Source organism: Synchiropus splendidus, chromosome 5 (genome assembly GCF_027744825.2).
Source record: "Synchiropus splendidus isolate RoL2022-P1 chromosome 5, RoL_Sspl_1.0, whole genome shotgun sequence".
In the NCBI taxonomy this organism is placed as follows: domain Eukaryota; kingdom Metazoa; phylum Chordata; class Actinopteri; order Syngnathiformes; family Callionymidae; genus Synchiropus; species Synchiropus splendidus.
The window spans coordinates 13,399,994-13,417,524 of NC_071338.1; the positions used below are offsets into that span (position 1 = coordinate 13,399,994).

Consider the following 17,531-nt stretch of genomic DNA (forward strand, 5'->3'; position numbering starts at 1 on the left):
CTGCCCAATTTTAATAATGAAACGTTCTTTGTGCCAACTGCTGGCTACCCAGAGGCAAATAAAAGAGAAGTATGGATTGGTGGATTAAAGGATTAGGGATCAAGCCACATTTATTAACTGGAATAAGAGTCAAGAGCAATAAATATGATCTTCTGAAGCCAGAGCTCTAGACAAATGTCAGCACATGAAAAAACTGCTTCAAAAAGCTGCTTCAATTTATTCTCATCTAAGTTTCAAAATATGCTCCAATGGTTATCGACACCAAACAGACTCAGTCCTGCACCTCCAGAACCTTCAAGAAGTTCATGCATATCAGATTTGTTCACATGAACCTGCTTACATGTCCAAGGGATCAATATTCCCAACATCAACAGCTTTTGAGTCAGAGAAAAATACGGAAGAACATGAAAGTAAATAGAAAGACGAATTTCTCATCAAGCCTGACGTGGGCAAACCTGACTGAATTTGAATGAAGAAAAGACAATTGATCAAAAAAATCAATAGCGAGAGCAACCAAAATACAAAGGAACCCATTTCTGAGTGAGAACACACAGCAACTGTGGAATAAAACCTCACACAGAAAGTCAATAGTCGAGAAAAGCCACTTAAAATACAGGGCAAGGATATCAAACCACACCTCTGGAAGTGTTTCTCCTTGTGTGTGTGTGTGTGTACGTGTCTGAATGTGTGTGTCCAAACTATGTCCGGTTGTGTGGTCAGGTTCTCTGCTAAATTTAATCGTGGTGTCTCTTGTTACATCACGGTCGAGAGAAATAGCAGGAAGGAGAACGCTCAATGATACATGTTATTTTGGACTTTAGCCCACAATGAAGGTGCAACGTTACAGCGTTTCAATGCCATTCAAATATAAGGACATTAGCAAAATACTTTATGCAGGGTATAGTGCAATTGAATGGTGTAATTAAAAAAACAAACATCTGTCGACTTTTACAGACCAAGTGAAAATTGAGATCATACTTATGGAATACATGAGTATGTGTAAGAGAGATGCCTATAAACCACTAAATTCCTGTGTCGACCTCATGGAGGCGTTCTCTTAGAGCAAGTGGGAGCCTCACACACACTCTACATGTAAACATACAGTAGGGGAGATAAAAATACTTCCAACAACTGCCAAGTCAACCCACCTCCGGGGATCCTTCTGTATTTATAAACAGCAGTTAAAATAATAATTCTTCAGCTGTTTTCAAAGCCGGAAAACTGCAGCAAACAGATGACACTTATATGATTTATTGAAGCCAACAAATTTGAGCTTACATACAAGGAGCAAGAAAATACCCATAATCTGCAACATTCACTAAAATGCTATAGGATCTAAAAGGCGGCTCGCTCGAAATCTGCTTTAGAAACTCACCAGGCTCAACCATGTTGTATATTTAAGAAATAATCATCTGTAAAGTAACGCAGGCGTATGATTCTGAAGTGCCTCACTCCATCTATTTTTTACAGTTACTGTGACTCCCTAATGGAGAAGAGCTCCACATATCAGTCTTCAAAGCACTCACCCAGATTGACCGCCTCAGTTTAATCTGAGTTGGTATGGCAACACCACCACAGCACCACCAGTCACTGTAATCAAGCACAGCGTCACTAGTCTTTTCCACCATGTTTGTCACCCCTCTTCTTCGCCCCCTCATATCCTCCCATGTAAAGAGTTCTGACTATTGCAGAATCTTACCAGTCACTGTAGAATCAAGCACAGCGTCACTAGTCTTTTCCACCATGTTTGTCACCCCTCTTCTTCCCCCCCACATATCCTCCCATGTAAAGAGTTCTGACTATTGCAGAATCTTTGGGCCTCACTATTCCTGCACGCAAACACATCAACAGTAAACACGGACACACTACATCAACAAATACATGACAGTTTGTATCCCCACTAATTTCAGAGATCTAATGCTCATTCTTTTTTTTAATTGGTTCATAAACAGTGAGTGAAAAAAAATGTATAAATCCTGATAAAATAATCACATTAATGTGGTCATAAATGTGGTCTTGCTCTATAAACTGGTGAAACACAGTTTGGAATTTTCTTTGTGAAATGAATAAACCATTCTAACCTCAAACGGCGTGTGGTTTCAAATCACTCAAGACTCTTTTGTGGACATCTCGGCACACAAACAACGAAAACACTCGGCACACATAGTTGCAGTTTCAACCATCATTAGTTTAACTTCTAAAATATGAGAAGATGACCGCAGAGGCCATGTTTTTGGGCCAAACCCTACAAAAGCCCTGGACCAGATTTCTGCAATTAAAAAACCTTGCCCTGACTCCTGACTCCACACATTCATGAGATAACTTAACCATAACTAGTGCTTCACTTGAATGTAATAATTTCACACAGTTTTTATTCATTGACTGAGAACAGTACCATTACTGCAGTCCTTCCTTGTGGACAGAATGCTTGCAAATCATAATAAAATGACCTCATCACATCACCCAGAGACTCAAAGGAAGCTGACCTGTTCACAGCTCACACAGTAGCCATGACAGCTATAAAGAGATGAACCTACACTGTTTCTGAACCTAGACCACTTCTTGGGTCAATTTTAATCTTGCAGGTCAAAATAGTTCCTTTTCCATTTAGGCAGTATAAACTACACGCGACCATCTAATGGTCAAACAGCATTCATCCACGAGAGCAAAGCATTCTGGGAGTTTGAGATCACTTCTAGATCAGTCATGGTTTTATACTTAGCAGCAGAAATGTGATGACAGTTCTCACTTCTATTGCATATGGGAAATAGTGAACCAACACCACATGACCAGTGATGTCAGACCAGCAATAACATTATACATGTACCATATGGTGCAGTTTGAAAATGTCTGTGAGCTTAGTGACCTTTATGATAGCTCAAGTTGAACCTACATGTGATATCACATAGCAATTTGTTATTTCTCCTCAGTCTGCTTTGTGGTTTGAAGATGACAAGATATGGAATAACGGAACTGCAAGTTTACAAAGTATCTGTGTGAGTGACAACCAGAGGCACCTGTGTAATGCCACTATGGCTCTTTCATCCCAGTCATCACCATTACCTCTACAATAAAGAGAAGATTTTATGTCAATAAAAATGTTGCTTGCAAATAGAAATGTTTTCAAACCAACCTTTTTCACTTGCACATAAGCTTGTTCAATAAACAGCAGTGCAGGAATGGATGTCTCTGATCACTTTCGAGTTCATGTTGTAGGTTAACTGAAAAACCTGAAAAACTAAAGCCACAATTTATTACCAATGATGGTGGAGCAACACTATTGAGCAGCGTGCTTTTTTGCCCAGTTTCAAAGATGAAAATGAGTAACCTTGCCGCTGGTGTCATGTGGTAAAGGTCACGTAGACACACGTGAATTACTCGTGGGAAGCTGAGAATTGAAGATCTTGCCAGCTGATTAAACAAAACAAAAAAAAGTGTTGCTCTTTAATAAACAAGTCATAGTCTAATGAAAGAAAGGGGAATTGTTTCAAGGCTACCAAGAATCAGCAACAGATATGGCACCCTCTTTCCACTGTATTGGTGGATCGAGTATCAAAAGCACTAATGTCTTAGATAACATGAATGTGTCTTGTTCATGAGATACGTTTTGCCAGGTTGCCTCGTTTTTCTTTGACTATTACTAGTCCGGTTGACCTGATTGAAACCTTTGCTGCGTGATGACCCAGATAACTGAGCACTCTCACAAACATTGCCTCTTTTGAGTTTTGGCTCACAGATTTAAATTTTATTTTACTTTTTCATGACAAAGTCAGTTTACTTTTTGCTGACAAATTTGATTGCTACACTAAAGTTGAATGAATCCAGATTGCAGCAGGCTTATACTTCCATCTACCCTCATTCACTCTGAGTGATCATGAAAAAAGAGAAAATATCATGTTTACTGTGACTCTAATTATAATTTATCATGGAAATTATGTCTCCCTTGTAGCCTTATGTAAATTTGTGGCAGTAAATAATGAGTAGGAAGATTATGCAGCCCTGTGAAATACAGCTGCTCTCTCATTTGGCTCTATTGACGTTCAAGTTTTACCCTCTTTTTAACCAGCACTATATTACAGGGAAGACAGTTTGGTTTGAAAAATATTTTCATGAAGCTTCTGCTGCAGAATCTTAAATTGTCCCTTGGACTACCTCAGATTTCTTTTTTAGTTCTTGTTTAAAAGCAGTCCACAACTGGGTTTCTTACAACAACACAAAAGCTAGCCGTTATTTTCATATGAATATGTATAATTGTGCTGTACAATTTTAAGGTAAACAAGTGATATGCTGTTTTATATTTCTACTGCACTTGTCATCTTCACATATGCAGTTCTGCAATGATCAGCGCCGCAGAAATTGGCCTAGGGTGAAAACAAGGTCAAACAGTGGCAAAGTTTCATGGAATAGACTCAACTGAATAGACAGTTCAAGTTAGAAAACGCGTTAATAGTATGCTATCACTGCAATAGTGTATTGAACGGAGCATACCACTTCATTGGAACTTGGTATTTGTAATGCAGGTGGTCACAATGTCATAGCTCGTCTCCATATAGCGCTAACCATGATCTTTTCTTCAAGACGGGCAATACTTGACGAATAGTTGGTTATAAGATGTGTAGTTTTATAAACTATAATACGTAAATTGGTGAAAACAGTTGGTGTACAAAGTAAGTTTGATAAACGAAATCAACCGAGTCAATCCGACTTTAAATGGAACTCGCAGACGCCAAATGAAATAATAAATATTAAAATGATAAGCAATACTTTAAAATAAAAAGTGCAAGAAAACTTTTAGAAGTTGTAAATATATGAGTTCACGTCATAAGAGCCACTTACCAGTTTACTTTTGTTGGAGAAAGCTCGGAAGACGCCCCTATTTTGCCGCGTGGTTGGTACAGTCCACAGCCCCTTTTAGTAACTACAGAACACAACTGGAGCACAACATGTTGGAGAAGGAGGTCGCGCAGCACCTCACCCACACAACTTTTTAGTCCCGGTTTAGTAGCACACCGAGGAGAAGGAGGAGCAAGAAACGGAGAGCTTTAAAAAAATCAGACATGGTACAAGACTAGCGTGAACACCGGCGCGTCTTTTCTCTGACAGAACCCAGCTGACAGCAAAGAGGGAAAGCGAAGGGAAGCCCGGAGAAGAGCGAGGGAAGCGGGGTCCAAGATGCAGCTGGCCGCGGTGCTGTGGGGCGCCCTGGTAACTTTGTTGCTCAGTCAGGATTCAGGTAAGAAACGTGAGCGATATTTAGTCTGTTTTGTTTTGGGGTTTTTTTTTCACAAGGAGAAGAAGAGAAATCATTTTCACCTGATCTCATTCTGATATCTGCAGCCAAGTTACCAGTGCGTTGATGACTGGGATCATTGTGGAAAATGTAGTTTTTGTACTTATTTTTATTTATTAATGTATTTTTTATTTGATGTCCACCAGTGCGAAAAGCGTCTCGTCATAAAAAAAAAATCTTCTTCCTGCTATTCTGCATGAAATTCTTCAATTTCTCTTGGATTGTGGTTAGTCTTAAAATCTTAAAATGAGATTTTATCCTTAATTTTTTTTGGTTAAATATCTATCTATCGATCTATCTATGTTCACTGATTTCTTGAAACATTCATGAGTGCTGGGTGATTTGAGAACAATAGTGTGCATCTTTATTGACGGTTTATTCTGAAAACACACCGTTGAATTATTGGAACACACCTTGGACGAATTGAGAGTTTGCAAAATGTTGATCTGCGTCATTTGGTTAAAAATAAGTGCCAAATAGTAGTTGCATCGCGTCTCACTACCTTGATTGCTGGTGGACTGTGTTTATGTATGATAACCTACATCCTGCCCTCCTCAACAGTTCATGCAATAGGTCTGAGTAATTTCACCTCCCCCTTCCTATGTTTTCTCTAACACCTTGTATTTACAACATGTTAGAACAGCCGCTGGAATGCTGGGACCCTACTCGAACTATCCTTTGACACTCACAACAGGCTTAACCCCATACACAGTGAGACAAGAGACAAGACTATGTCATGTCCTCAGACATGACTTGAAATGATAGCAGGAATACATCAATAATCGGCTTGTTGGCCTCCGAAAAAGTCTGTGGTAATTGCAGAGACTTGTAAATGTCACCTGGAGACTGTCTTCAAAATGTCATCCAGATAAGGTTCGATATCCAATAGAAAACAAAAGACCCCTCACCCCCATCCTGATGAGCTGTGTATCCTTTATAGCTGTGGCTTTCATGCTCTCTGACTTATCAACATTGTGTTGCCCGTCTTTGTCCAGGCTCATGCTCATCTGAGATTAGTCTTGGTTAGTCTGTTTCCACCATCCAAGTATTAGGGTCTTCAACCACCACCTTAACTCAACATTGTTTTAGGTATTTGAAGCGTCTTGAAAAGGCACATTTTATTTTAGCCAAGGACCGCGACTTTGATTTATGGCTTGGTCGGAGGGATGATGTCTAGCTGTGCTCTTAGCAGAAGTGGCCTCACGTCAAAAGAATTTGATTTTACTTGAAAACTTGAAAGCTTTGACTAGATCTTCCCAAAGTCTGCACTTTTTCATCCATAGTATTATGGTCTTTTTCTGGTTTTACTGAAGTAGAAAAGGTTTTTATATATATTAAACTGTTTTACTGGCACTAGTATTCATGTTTGGTGTAACGCCAATGGAGGGACCATTTTCATTTTTATGTCCTCCTGGTTGTATGAGTTAATATCAATCATTCCATTTTAATGCAGCTCTTATGATTATTTTAGAAAAGAACTCTTCAGTCTTAGTTGTACATTAATTTTTATCAGCGAAAAGCAAGGCCTGAGAAATTATAGAAGTAGTATTTTTTTTTTTTTGAAAAATATAGTGTGTCACGGTTGCTGTTTTAGTGGAAAGACATTAACCAGGTGATGAATGTCTGTGTGCTTGCCTTAAACTTGTGCAGTCAAGTCCTCCTCAGCTTAGATTTGTGGCTCCTGTGGTCGGACTAATGGCACACTGGACGTTTTTATATGAGGAAATTAAGTGCAGTGTGACAGGACCCTCCTCTTTCCTCTTGATTTTGCCAGCCAACACAAAATGGGACCTATAGTTTGAGTTATTGTGCTGGTGCGTAGATGTGTAGAAATGACTTTCACAAATTTGTTGTCATAGGTTTTGGCACTCAAATGCACCACAATCCTCAAAAACTGTGAGTACCGCAGTTCGACTTTGACAGCCAGGCATCAAGCCAAAATCTGCTGCTTGAGTGGAATTGTGGGGTTTTATCTGCTGCAAACAAAGAGGGAAGGCTGGTGGGGGAAATGACAGGAGCTGAGGAAATGTGGGTTGCGAAAAAAAAAAGAAAAGCCAAACATATTTAAAGGTTGTCTCTTGCTCCTTGACAGTGAGATGAGGTACTTTATTTGGAGCTTGAATTAATATTGATGTTTCCTGCCGAAACTCTTAAAGTGATAACAGAAATCATTCTGAATTCAAAACTATGGTAGAATTTGGCTTGTGGTCTACATACTTTGGTTGGCGATCAGCATTAACAAATACTTTACATGCCAGAAATGATAAGCTAGCTCTATATAAATGGAGAAGCTGGCAGAAGATAAGCAGACAGTTTTTGATGTGCGACCTGATTGCTGCCAAGTGGTGTCTATATGAGTGTAAGGATGAAAGGGACGTAGATTTAACCTTGTCTTAGATGCTCTAATGTTCCAGTTATAGCCAGCTCCTGTGCTCTTTTCCGCTCCCTGAATCCCCCTCTCAGATTGATTAGTCCCTTGACACAGGTCCTCAGCGTTCTAAACCCACACAGACGTTTTAAGATAACCTTCAGACATGATTTTGCATGAAGTTTGGTTTGTGATCTATGAATTAGCCTACAGTTTTCTCATATTTATTCCTCAAATTTCCTTATTTCTGCGCGTTGCCCTCCCCTGGTTAAGCTGGTTAGGTTGGTGTCACCCAGGCCTTTTCTTACAGGGGAGGGAGGCAGTGTGGGCTACCCGATACCCCCTCCGTGCTTTGTTTCCCTCTCTGAAGAGGGTATGGAATTGCACCTCCAAGGTAGCAGTAGATGTAACCCGTGATTACTTGATTTCAAGCCCCCTCCGATCTTCTGCTATGGATAAATGTCATGTCCCAGACACCACCTCCCCCTACCCACATTCCTCGACTCATGTTCCTCCACCTTCCAATAAATCACCTGTGTCTCTTGGTGCAAGGCCTGCCTACTCTGCGACTGACCCCCAGGCTCCCTTTTGTTGTTCGATGAGTAGGTGGGGGTCTGATTTCAGAACATGATGCCATGGCTGAGGGGCCAATTTCAATTAGTTCTTTATGGTTATATATGTCACATTTGCCGAAGGATAAGAAAATGAACTATGGACTTGGGCCAAATTCTATTTTTCATTATCTCTCTGTGAAGAATTTAAAGTGAACTGAAAAATTTCACCTGGTTATTGTAAAATTTCAAAAGATGTAGCATTTTCTCCACGGAAACCAGAGAAAAGCTAGTAGTGAAGCGTATCTCCACTAATTAATTAATTCAGTGTGACTGTGGGTATTATTTGAAGTTACGTGACGAATATATTCAACCTAATGCTGAGAGTTTTGTAGCTCTTATTGAGAGAGGTTGTGGTCTTGTGTGGCTGACAAAGGTAAGTGCTTGAGACATATAGCCTTTATCAAAGACTCTGGGCAAAGAAGAGCGGGAGATTTTGGAAGAAACGCATCTTTGCTACTGTAGTCATTTCAGAATTTAAAATTATTTCAATGTAGGTCCCAATATCTGTCATATATTTGCATGGCTCTTACTTGTATAGTGCTTTTCATGCTTATCCATTCACCAAAGTGCTTTACATGAAGTCACCCATTCACACACTGACAGCAGAAGGCTGCAGCACGCCATCTGATGGTCAGGAGCAAACCAGGGTTAAGTGCCTTGAGGAGGACGAAGACAGAAACACGTCAGGAGCAGGGATCGAACCAGCCACCTCTCAGTCACAGGCCGACCACTCTACCATTTGAGCGATGGCGGATGAAAATAGGTTGCACTACAGTCATTCACAGCAACCTTTTTTCATCCGCACCGGGGCGAGACAAAAGCTATGAAGAAAAGACTGACATGTTGTATTATGTTGTTTTGGATTGGTTTAATGTCCATGCATACCACTCAGGAAAGCTAAATTTAGATGCGGTATAATTGTTTGTACTGTGTTGGGATGGAATTTATGTACTGCAGATTTTTTCCATGACTCATTAACCTTAAGCGCGAATGTGTGACCCCATCATAATAAAGTAGCCATACATGCAAGTTTTAACCAGTTTTGCTGTTCTGTTCGAATAAGGCAAGGCCCAAGATCATGAGGGTCTGTTGTATTATTGTTTTGCTCCTGATTGTTTTAACTGCGACAAGCTCATGCTATTGACAGCTTGTTCGCCTTTAACTAGACCATCATTGTGTATTTGTTCCTTTGACCCACACGCTCTGTTGTATTTTATTTTCATCCATGAGTGATGCATTCTGTTGCTCTCGCTGACTAAACCGTGAGCAGAAACGCTGTCATTCATTCTACAGTAATCCCCCATACACCAGCCCACGGCCATAAATACACACCAACTGTGTTTCAAAGCTTGAAATACCAGCCAAGTGTACAGCTGTTTAGGCAAATTGGTGATCTTTTTTTAACCCTGTATCGTCCAATATCCAAGCGTGTGGGTTGGGCAGTTGGCAATAAAAAAACCTTAGATGAGTTGTTGAGTTGGTAGTTGACACTGTAAATTATACTTTTAATACTGTAGATAAACCTCCTATATCCACCAGTATGACTAACTCAGCCGTGAACTTCAATTAAGATGTCAACACATATATAATTATTTGCGATTAATCAGATGTGTATGGTATTTATTCACCCGATATAAACATCACCCTGAAAAAAAGATTGAAAAATTGACCCTGTTCGATTGCAGCTGCCTTCAGTATTGACTAGTGATGGCTTGGTTGCGACTTGCACGCCTTTAGGACTCCAATCTGCAAGCCCTTCCCGTATGCTAAGATGTAATTCTCCGAAATAATGATTACACACTGATACTTATGAGCCGCTATCAGGCAACTGTGCTTCTGCCCCAAGGTGCCTCACTTGACCACAAGCCACTGCCTGGAGGGCATGCTTCCTCACTCGGGCCACTATCGTCACACACCCCTCGTAGCTACGGACACTCCCGAGTAATACATCAAGAAGACATTACATTTAGGGATATACTTGATACTGACCTGTTTCACTGAAGTCGTCCTTGTCAAATGCTTTAAGTGGTCTTATAGGTTTTACTTTGGTTTTGCTCTAACAGAAAATCCGACTTTCAGTGTCAGTGGGAAAAAAACTATCACGCATTCTTATTGTTTATACTTTTATTTATGCGTATATTCATTCATCTGAAATCTTGACAAGCAAAACACTTGAGAGCTGAACTGACTGAACTAGTCACTTCTTTCATGCTCATTCATGTATATCATAGATTGTATGAGACTTTTTTTCTCTTCATCGCTAGTAGTGTGTACCAATGTGTATCCTGCAGCTGTCCTTTCGATCGCCTGACTGCATGGGACTCGTCATCATCAACATGCCAGCGTGCACACAGCTTCCTTAGACATGTGGTCAGGAACCAGAGAGCAATTGCTTGCATTTCTCAAACAAACAAATGGACTGACACTTTTCAGAGAATATAGTTCAATTCAATTAAAGATGTCTTACTATACGCGTTACATTAAATCCCTGATTTTGATCACACGTAGTGTTGTAAGTGCGAAAATATAAATGAACAAGAGGGACATCAGAAAGCTCTTGTTGTTGAAGTGGTAGAGAATTTGACAACATCGATAAAAGTGTTTTCCTGGCAAACAAAGATATTTTTATGTTATGTTATGTGATTGAAATGTTCAACTCATGTAACGTTACCCGATCTCAGTGACTACGCAACTGGACTGTCCTGGGCATACAGTTATCCAACTTTTATTTTTGCTTTGTCAAATTGAGACGCCAAAATATTCCTTGGGGCTTGTATGATCTCAGAGTTTGTTTTACCTTCCATGAGTGACATCTTTCGCTTTTGTTCCTTCCATACTGACAGAATGTGATGTCATTCAAAAGTGTGGGAGCTGAAATATGATTCTAAATTCACACAAACATATACTCAAACACAAAGCTGGGTGTAGGACAATGTAGATGCCTTGAAGCCACTTGTTGATCCATACAAGCATGTGTACCTGTGTACTACTTTTTGACATGTTTTTGTACAGATTCCCTGTCAGTTGCGTCCCCCTCCTGTTTTCATCATCTTCACGACTATTTTTTTTCACTGGACCTTCACCCAGCCGGCACTTGCGTTGTGTTGAGGAAAAATTGAGGTGGTAGTTGTTGAGGTGGCAAGGACCTTTATTAAACAAACAGTGGTGGGCTTTGGAGGCTCTATTCATGGCTAGAGCTGGAATGGGGACACGACTGAAAGCACAACACTCCCTAATGAACTCGAGTGGCCCATAGAAGTGGAGGCTTTTCATAGAGAGGTAAGGAGGACAAAGTGTCAAAACAAGCCCAGCCCCTCGCAGTTTGCTGGGGCTAAACGACGCCTTTTGACTCTCAGGAGTGTGGGCTTCTAAAGGGGCGGCCTAGTGCAGAAAAGAAGGGGGAGGCAGAATGTACTTGTTAAAACAATGGCCTTTTAAATCAAGCACCCCTCCTTGCCCCGACGCCCCTACTGCCCTAACCCCCCGCTTATGTTGCCTCCACTTCCAATTAGACCCACTCTTGCACCGCCAATTGAAATCCTTATATATCGCGGGGGCCTCGAAGGAGGAGGTTTTAGACTCTGTAGCTGTGTCGCCCGTAATGAAAGATCTTAGTATTCACAGGAGAGCCTTGTTTGTGCTTTTTGAGCTCTAAATCTGCCACTGAGGACTATCATGTCTACTTCTTTAGCCTCCTCAACTCTCTCCTCTTCCCACTTCCAGAGCTACTCCACCCCCTTAATTCCCTTTCTCTTCTTCTGCATCCAACCTCAAGCCCAAACGCTTTCTTCTGTTTGTAACCCCGCCATGCTTGGCTGCTCACGGGGCTGGGGCCGAAGCCTGAAAGCTTCTCGCCTCCCTCCTTGTCGTCGTTTAAAGATGGATGAAAAATAGAGACCCATATGTCTGTGGTTCAGTCCATCCTAGCATTTCAGTCACTGATTAAAGAGTTGGCTTACACTGACGGCTATGTAGAATGCTGCAACTACTCTTTTAGAACTAAGCTATATGTTGCATCACAAAAAGGACAGAAATGTTACTTACTGTAAACTAATCCCATAACTTCCTCTTGTGTATTGTTTAATTAATTAAGCATTAGAAAAAGGAGGCACAAAGTCATCATTAAAAATGCAATGCACAGCCTGTACAGTTATATCTCATGAACATCCCCTGCATGACATGTTGAGGCTTTTTGCTAAGATTTTGAAACAGTCCCCAAATCCAAGCCCATAACCCCGCCCACAGCCCATTCCCCTCCCAACACGCCAGGTCATCGACTGACATAACAACTTTCTTTTGACTGACTTAACAACTTGCTTTGTGAAAAAGAAGCTGTAAACATCTATTTGTACAAAAAATACTTTTAAGCATACAGTTGTATCAGGACTGGGCAGAAACACCCTTTTTATGGAAACCAGTGTGATGACTCTATGAGTAGTGCATTATATAGGCACTGATAATCAGACATTTATTGCGTCCTGCTGAGAAAACAGGACATCCATATTTTCATGTTTTGCTGTTCAGGGCTTCCACAGGACGTCGGTACACCCCTCGCTAAAAGCCTAAACATGTTGCATTCAAGAACTTACATTTTATCTCCTTTGATTGAGCCTGTTCTATTTTTGCTTGATGTAGAGATTGTGTTACATTTCTTTTAGCTCTGTGTTTCAGTTCAATTTTTGTTGTATTTGGCATGCTCAAGTTAGCATTATGGTCTTTTTTTGGAGCGCTGCAAACTGGTTTTCTGGCTTGTTGACTTGCATGTTACAGGCTAAAGGCTTTGTGGTTTTCTTGAAGTTAATCTTTCCAGCATGCTAGTTCTTCAAGTCTGTGATTAAAAGACTACAGAGTTGAAAAGTCAAGCTTTGACTCCAGGTATAGTGCATGTCCACATAGCAAAGCCCTGAAACTACATCTTCTTCACATCTTTTCTACACTTGTTTTTTAAGAACTTCAAATCCGCATAATCTATTGGGATGTGCCATGCAGGAATGTTTTGGTCCTGGTCTGGAAATCTCGTGCTGCATGGAGATCCTGTCCAGGTGTTAGCCTGGCAGGAAGAATACATCTGGGATACAGTAACCCTGTTGGCTGTTGCAGGGAATGAAGGGTTGGTTTTGGCCATTTGAAGCCTCAAGTCCATATGCCAGCGATGTTTCTTAATGCGTTGTCAAGCTTCTTCTTCTTTTCTGTTTTGTGAGTAAAACCTAGCAATTCGCAATAAAGGAAGTTGATTGGTGGATTCAGAATTACAATTTAGTGACATTACAAATGCAATTGAAGTTGTTTCTTGAGAGTTACAGTCGTGGGGTGGAAATCAAATCTTTTTCATAATGTAATGATTGACCCCACTTCCATTGAACCTAATCAATATTATTTAGCTCTTGGATTGATATTTGCCTGTGACCATCCACTGGGGTCGATGACCTGCAGCCAGGCCTTAGTTTGGACAATACACATCGATCAGCCTGAAGGTTCCTGTTTGTCATTTAAAGGGCATTTAAAACCGTGTTTGTCAGTGCCCATTGTGATTACCTGACTATCTTGGATTTGAATGAATTTTGCATGTATTAACCTTGACAGAGATGTGAAAAAGAGTAGATGTGTTTTAGAACCGTGTCAATGCAATTGCCTTCTATGAGGTCGTCTTCTTAACTTGTAATTAATTGACTTTTATCTTTCATCATTGACTCTCATGTTGGACTGTGCCGCCGTATAATCCTACTCTTCTTGTTGTGGCTTGCGGCTTGCTATTGTCTGTTGGAAGGTATTTAGTCTTAATTACTACATGCAATTCAAAGAGACAGACAGTGAACCAAAGTCACAAGTCTTATCCAGGGTGCTTAGCTTATATACCGTTCAGTGTTATTCGAATCCCTGACAGGTGCTTGGGCTTAAACGCCGTCGCCTTCTATGTTGCATGCCCTGGTCTCTCTTGTGTGTTTTTATAATGTGGTTGGGTTTGTTTTATGTGTGACAGGTGCCGGAGTGTTGGGAAGTTATTGTGCAGTTGTAGGCTGAAATAAAAAGGGATCCAACTGGCGCCTGCAGTGCAAAATGTTTCAGTCTGATATGTGCCTCTGGCAGTTAGCCACCAACTCATACACACATGTACCTAGAATTTCAGCCATTGTGACTAATACACACTTGAACTCAAAGACAACATAGAGAAAAGTTCTCATACTGGTTTCGTTTTTCCTGACTGTAACAGCTCAAATTGGCACCCTGAGGATCTACTGTCGCCCAAAGGGTTCAGGTAGACACTGTCATCTGGTTGAGTGGTGCCAGCCCTTTTTATAATTGGATTTAGTGTTGGCAGCTTTCCCTCCCCACCCACGGCCGGATAATATTGATTTATGTGGATGGTCTGGCAGGCTGTATATGAAAGAATCCAGGGTGAAATGATTCTGTTACTTGTGTTGGTTCCTTAGCTGCCCTTGAACTCATATAGACACTTCCTCGATTTGCAATGTACATGCCCTGCAAGTAGCTGTGTGTTGTATCAGCATTGTAAACATTGTATACGTTCTGATGTACAGTAGCAAAAGCCCATTTAATAGATTTCAATGATGTGCATATACCTTCTCACCCCAAATGTTGTCACCATTGCAGCATTGCTGGTCTCTTCTTCCAAACTCTGCTCAGGTGTAGGGTGTCACCACTTTGCCTCATGCGGCCTTGGGGATTTTGTGGGGGCTATTTCAAGAAGTGTGCTTGTGCCTCCCCAAGCAAGCCTGATCACATGCACAAGTACACATACACACCAGACCAGTGCATCAAATGACCTATTGCCCTTCTGACAAGGACAACAAGGTTTTGTGCCTCCAGCACTCCCCAGCACTGTCTGTCTGTCTGTCCACGTACACAGCATAGAAGCTGCAGTGGAATGCAAACAAACTCTCTTCTTACCTTGAACTGCCTCTGACCTTACTTTCTGAAAAGGAGTGACATTTGAGTTAATGCATGCATGCTGTATTTTTGACTCACTCTCCATCTCTGGAGCCAAGTTATAGATATTTTGATCATGTCCTTTCTTACACTTTCCAAACACTAGCAAGTCCAGATTTTAGTGGTTGCTATACCTGTCTCACATAATATCCACTTGTATTATTTGACTTGTAGATTGCAGAACTGGTCACATTTTCAGACTCGGCTTGTTAAATTGAAGTGCTTTTTTCATCTAATGACCTTAAATCCATTCCAGCCATCAAAGGGATACAGTTATTTGCAGTCATGAGTCCTGTGATGATTTTAAAATAAGACTATGAAACTGTCCTGGGAACATCAAGTGCTAGGGTCATGCTCCTGATGAGGCGGCTCAGGGCTTACTGTTCTGCAACAGAGCCACTATTCACTGCTCTGACAGACACAGCCAACAAGCCAGTCACTCACAGGGAGCAGTGCTGCTGACGCGGCTTGGAGACGCACATGATGCTCTTTAGCTATTAAAAGATGTATTATTGTTCAAGTGAATGAATTAACATTATGACAAGTGTCCAATATTTCAAACTAACAGTCTTGCTAACAAGACATGCCAGTTGCAAGGGCTGGCACTGCACTCCATTGCACTCCTTCTGGATTCTGAGAAATCGCACATAAGTGGAAAACAGATCGACGATGTCACGACTCTTCGAGGAGTGAGGTCGACCTGTTCTGGGTTGCAATTGATGTCAATCACACTTCCAGAAGACATTTCGCTGGGACAGCGTGCTGGAGCAAAAATGTTAGTCTGACAAGTCATTAGTTTCTGACAAAGATGAGGGTAATCACGCAGCTATCCTGTAGTGTTGGTTCATTTTTAATCAAGTGAGCGCATGTTATTAAATTCTCTTCAGTTTGTGTTGAGGACAAGAGCACTCCATATATTGGTGTTTAAGTGGTTGTTGTCTTGTTTTCCACTTCAGATTTCCACATGTTATAGGGACCGAAGACCCAGATATTGTTTACAATTCTATTTTGCTGTGTGTGTGTGGTGATTAGCTGGAGAGAACAAGACCTTGCTATTTGAGATCTGAGTGTAGATATCATCATGATGGGGAGAGATCATTGTCTTGAAAAGCAGAGCAAGTGAGTGTGAGAGAAAGAGTTTGAGTTAGAGGAGAGGGGGGTGTACATCAGAAGAAAGATATTCTAAATATACTCTTCCCATTTTTGGATCTACAGTATGGCTCAGAGTGTAGAAAAAAAAGTCATTGTGAAACTGATGTATTCCACAAGTGTCTCTCTGTTGGTCTTTTTCTTTTTACTCCACCTTATGCATCTATTTACGGTTTATGTCCTTGTTTAAATGTATTTTATCACACGCTATGTAGAGATGCTGGGAGAGTATCTCCCTCTTTGCTTTCATTGTGGTAACAGGTAATGGAGCTGCTTGAAACTAAATATATTTTTATGTCTCCCACTAAAGGGTCTTTGAGGGATATTTATATATGGAATCATTAAATTATGTCTTTAATGCAGTTACCTTCAACTGGATTAGCTTTTCAACCCACCATTACACCTTAAAGACAAGCTGTGACCCAAATGACGAAAAAGAAAATATATATTATTGAATAAAATTAAACCAGATTATTGCCCCCATCCACAAAATGGTCAGCAACCTACTAATAAATGCAACATCGGGACCCACTTTTGGCTCCCCACTCACCAGTTGACAAATCCCTACTTTGATGCATCGGTGCACAATATTATTTTGACATTAACGTGTTAAAAATCTACAGCAGCAAACCTAAATTCTGCAAAGATCTTTCTCTGTCTCTTGCCTTGTGGTCTGTGAAACCCAAGTTTGAATCTGAAGCTCTTGATTTTTTTTTTTTTTAAACACCAAGTGAAACGAAGAGGGTGGCAACATACTTAATTAACGTTCAACTTTGAACCCATAATTGTTGTACATCTTTAAGCGCACTGCATCATTTAATTTTGATTCTCGTAAGCTACTTAAAAACACCAATAGGTTTCTTTTGGGAACCACCAGATGTGCGAAGACTTCCCTTCCTTTGGCTTCAAACACGTCAACTGTTCTTTGCTACTCAACTGCAAAGGCATTGTGTACTGCTGTATATGAAACACTCGAAGATGAATATGGCTTGACCTCTCTGAAAGATGGGCAGGACTCGGACACAGTTATGTTCATTGTGCCTGTAGTTAATGATTCCGTCCCTGTGTTCTCCCCCAAACTCCTTCAGTTCCTTTTAAGAGGGAGGAAATGGCTTCTGCGAATGGACATAACTTCCAGGTCAGTGATCTTAGGGTGAGGGGT

General features: G+C 40.8%; 1 protein-coding gene across 2 annotated transcripts in view; it reads left to right on the forward strand.

The window, feature by feature from the left end:
• The first annotated feature begins 4,694 nt into the window (after positions 1 to 4,694).
• Positions 4,695 to 17,531, forward strand: part of lrp4 (low density lipoprotein receptor-related protein 4) — a 78,666-nt gene continuing 65,829 nt past the window's right edge. The window contains exon 1 of one of the 2 annotated variants that reach the window (XM_053864465.1): positions 4,695 to 5,233. In XM_053864465.1, coding sequence (XP_053720440.1) covers positions 5,173 to 5,233 — 61 coding nt within the window. In that variant the 5' untranslated portion in view covers positions 4,695 to 5,172. The remainder of the gene's footprint in view (positions 5,234 to 17,531) is intronic. The other variant, XM_053864466.1, reaches the window with a different exon arrangement.